The 4,044-nt window shown below is 39.5% G+C and overlaps 1 protein-coding gene across 1 annotated transcript; it reads left to right on the top strand.

The window, feature by feature from the left end:
- The first annotated feature begins 1,381 nt into the window (after positions 1–1,381).
- On the top strand, positions 1,382–2,291 carry LOC120109598 (protein DMP3-like). Its single transcript, XM_039123352.1, has one exon. It carries the CDS (start codon positions 1,467–1,469, stop codon positions 2,139–2,141), a length of 675 nt encoding a protein of 224 aa, XP_038979280.1. The 5' UTR covers positions 1,382–1,466; the 3' UTR covers positions 2,142–2,291.
- The last annotated feature ends 1,753 nt before the right edge of the window (positions 2,292–4,044 follow it).

Raw genomic sequence — 4,044 nt, 5'->3', positions numbered from 1 at the left:
ATTTCTGTGATGATTTAACTGTATGCCATGCTAAATTAAGTATGTTTTAAGCTTACTTAACTATATGCCGAGAAGATTTAACTGTATGCCCGGCTAGATTAAGTATTCAAATATTGATTAACTGCATACTAAGCTTACTTAAATATATTCCATACTATATTACCTGTATACCAAGCTTACTAAGCTAATTACAATGGTCAGTTAAGTATGTTCAAACTTACTAATCTAATTATAATGGTGAATTAACTTTATTTTTCTTTATTTTTCTTATTTTCTTATTTTCTTTTCTTTCCTTTTTTTCTTCTCTTCTTTTCGAAGCTTCTTTCTGTTTCTTTTTTCTTCTCCTCCCTCTTTTCTTCTTCTCCCACGAGGCCGACAGCGCCGAAATAGTGTCGGGTCGTTATTTATTTATTTATTTGTTTATTATTTTATTTTATTAAAATATATTTATTTATTATCTTATTTATTTATTTATTCGTTCATTCATCTATATATATATATATATATATATATATATATATATATATATTATGCAATTATTTATTTATTTATTTATTTTTCTTTTCTTTTTTTTTCTTGTTTTCTTTCTTTTTTCCTTCTTTTCTTTCTTTTTCTTTTCTTTTCTTTTTTCCTTTCTTTTTTTCTTCTCTTCTTCCCGAAGCTGCTTCTTCTTCTTCTCCTCCCTCTTTTCTTCTCCTCCCGCGAGGCCGACCGTGGCTTGGCGATGTGGCTGGTGGAGCGCGACCGAGACCCTTCTCCTCCGGATCCTCTCGCGGGCGGTGATGGTAGAACGACCGGAGAACTCTCCTCCGGATCCTCTCGCGGGCGGCGACGGAGCACACGAGGGGTGGCTCTTTCTCTGTTATACTGCGATGCGGGTCCTCCTCCTCGAATCTGGGAGCGGTTGATGGCGGTGGAGACGCAGGCACACGAAAGCTGCCAAAAACTGGGGAGCACGAGGCGTCGCGAGACTGGCCTTTCCCCTTCCTTCGTCTCGGGAGCTGTTGGAAGAACAGGAAAAGGGGGAAGAAGAAGGTGAGTTTTGGTTTGAGAAGAAGAAACCGGATAGTTATGAGGGAGGGGTATTTTCATTTCATAAAAAAAAAAGTTAAATATGTGCTAGACCAGTTGTTATGAAACTAGTCAATAGGAATTTATTGTTATACTGGAGTCTTTGGGTGGGTGGGGAATTAATTTTTCTCTTTCTTCACCACCACCTATTTTCCATCGTTGAATGGTCAGCAGTCCCACTATCACTCTATCAGATGACATTTCGTTTACAAGCTGGGGGTAGTCCCACTAGTCCAATAGGCACCACATAAAATCACAGAAGTCTCTAGCCTTCTGAACACGAGAAGAAGGCTAAAGAAAGCCACTGCCAAGCTTCCGTTGAATAATATACTTCTCAAGAAAGCCACAGCCTCTCTCTCTCTCCCTCTCTCTCTCTCCCCCCCTTCTTATCCTCAATGACAGAGCTATCATCTGCGATCCCAATTGCAAATAGCCAGGATTCAGAACCGAGAGAATTGGATCGGTCGACCCCATTAAGGGGCACTACCCCCAGCCAAAGCTTGACGAGCCAGAGGCCATTGGTGATCGACAAGACCCTGTCGACTGCGGCGAACCTCGCGCAGCTCCTGCCGACAGGCACCGTCCTCGCCTTCCAAGCTCTCTCCCCTTCCTTCTCCAACCACGGCATCTGCTACGCTTCCAACAAGTACATCACCTTGTCGTTACTTCTCATTTGCACCATCTCTTGTATCTTCTTCTCCTTCACCGATAGTTTCAAAGGGACCAACGGAAAGTTGTACTATGGCATGGCCACGTGCAAAAGCTTCATTGTTTTCAATTACCAGCCCTCTGATGGGGATCGAAGCAAGGTATTGGAGGACTTGTTGAGGTTTCGGATACGGTGGTTGGACTACGTCCATGCCTTCTTCTCGGTGCTGGTGTTCTTGGCTCTAACCTTTAGTGATACCAATATACAACACTGCTTCTTTCCGGATTCTGGGTCAAACTCGAAGCAGATCCTCCAGAATTTGCCGCTTGGGGCCGGGTTCTTGTCGAGCATGGTGTTTTTGATCTTTCCAACCACCCGGCAGGGGATTGGATATTCGGATACAACGCCTCATTCACTGTAAGCTAGCTGTTTTGGTTATTATGTTCGGATTCTTTTTCTAGTAGATGTTGTGAAACGTAAAGGCTTAACAATAAGATTAGCCTATATATATTTTCTTAGGAGGACTGTATCAACAAGTATATGCGCTTTAAATGGGTATATTATCCAATAACTTCTTGATGTGAATTTTTTTCTTACTTAGCAAGATTGGTTAGTCATACGTCACAAAAAAAAAGACAGGCTTGATCTCAAGTTAATTCAAAAATAAGCATTTTCAACTATTTGTTTGGAGCCTGAATTTTCAACAAGTGTATGTGCTTTAATGGTCATATATCCAATAACTTCTTGAATAGTAGCATATGATGTGAATTTTTTTTCTTACTTAGCAAGACTGGTTAGACATACATCACAAAAAAATAAAAAAAAAAGGGACATCAGGCTTTATCTCAAGTCAATTCAAAAAATAAACATTTTCAACTATTTGTTTCCTTCTACTGAAGCCTGAATTTTGGACTCAAGTTTCCAATTAACCCCCAAAAGGCTGGAACTTGGCTTGTATGAAAAAGGAGGGCCGAGGCTACAGCCTCGATAGATGAGTCCAAATATGATCTCATGGTGGATGGGCGCGAAGGATGGTGAATCCCTCTTTTTTTTTTTTTAATTATTATTTATTTTTGCTAAAACGAAAGTAATATACATAACATGTATAAATATAGTCAATAAAATCAAAAAGCAAAACATCATGGAGAGTCGTAGGCAACTTCGTCTCTTCTTCCCATAGGTAGTTCCTGAACGGTTGGCAACAAAAGATGCTACCCAATCCGCCGCCCCATTGGCCTCTCTAAACATAAGCACCAATCCGTCATGAACCATGACCCATATATCCCTCAAGAGCGGGTGGTAGTTGCTGACCCCTATCGAAGCCTGCAGGATCCATCCAATAACCGTTGCCAAGTCACCCTCCAGAACTCGTAATTCTTCCAAAAAAAATAAAAAAAGAAAGAAAGAAAAGAAAAAATAAACCTTCTGAATGTTGTGCAGCAAAAAAAATGATGCGGTCAGCAGCGCTACTAATCTAATCCTTCCTTGTAAACTTATACCTATTCTACAATGGATGACAAAACTCTATATCATTGTCGTTGCTATAGGGTCACCAAACTCCAGAGAGGGTGATGCCAACTGGAGAATTGAACCATATTCTAGCCCGAGTTCAACCTAACCCCGGAGAATTGATGCCAACTGCCGAAATCTTGGAGATTCGGAAATAATATCATAGGGTAGGAAATGGACAAGCAAAATAATCAAAAATAGTTTTGAAGTTAGTTGACCTGCGTCCATAGGAATAAAAAAAAGAACTTATGTAGTTTTTTCTATAAAATTTGGGCAAACCTGCTCCAAAAATATTTTTGGATATTTTATAAATACAGATTTAGCATAGCCTGTGATTTTACTGGTTATGCTAGTCTAATTTATAAATTACATAGAACTTTTAGCTCAATTCTATTAAAAGATCTAAATAGATTTTTCAAAATAAATTTATTTTTTTGACACATACAAAATATTACCTGCCATATTATCGCTCAATATATTGATTGAAAACCAAAATTAGTGGTTAGCTGAATCAAAGGGCGCAGTCAGATTGATTCCACCAATCCAGCTGTGTGCCGCATCAATACTGCAATACGCGTAATTGGCCCCCGTTCTAACGGCTGATTGTTAGCGGTACTTGGAACTTGGAAGGGAGGCATAAAAATAAAAATAAAAAATACAAGATGGCACGCATTTGAGAACTCTCAGGACGCTTCTTGTTTGCCTGATATATTTCTAGACACAACTCGAACTAGCTAGTCCTAAGAGTCATTGCACGCGAGACACTTCGTTCACAAAGTTGACACGCTATTTCCATTTGGTCATAACTACCTACT

The sequence above is a fragment of the Phoenix dactylifera genome, unplaced genomic scaffold (genome assembly GCF_009389715.1).
Source record: "Phoenix dactylifera cultivar Barhee BC4 unplaced genomic scaffold, palm_55x_up_171113_PBpolish2nd_filt_p 002457F, whole genome shotgun sequence".
Taxonomy (NCBI): domain Eukaryota; kingdom Viridiplantae; phylum Streptophyta; class Magnoliopsida; order Arecales; family Arecaceae; genus Phoenix; species Phoenix dactylifera.
Note: the sequence above shows the minus strand (reverse complement) of the source record. Positions and strands in the feature narration are given on the sequence as shown.

Coding starts and splice junctions, on each gene's coding strand:
- LOC120109598 (XM_039123352.1), top strand. CDS start 1,467: ATGACAGAGCTATCATCTGCGATCCCAATTGCAAATAGCCAGGATTCA.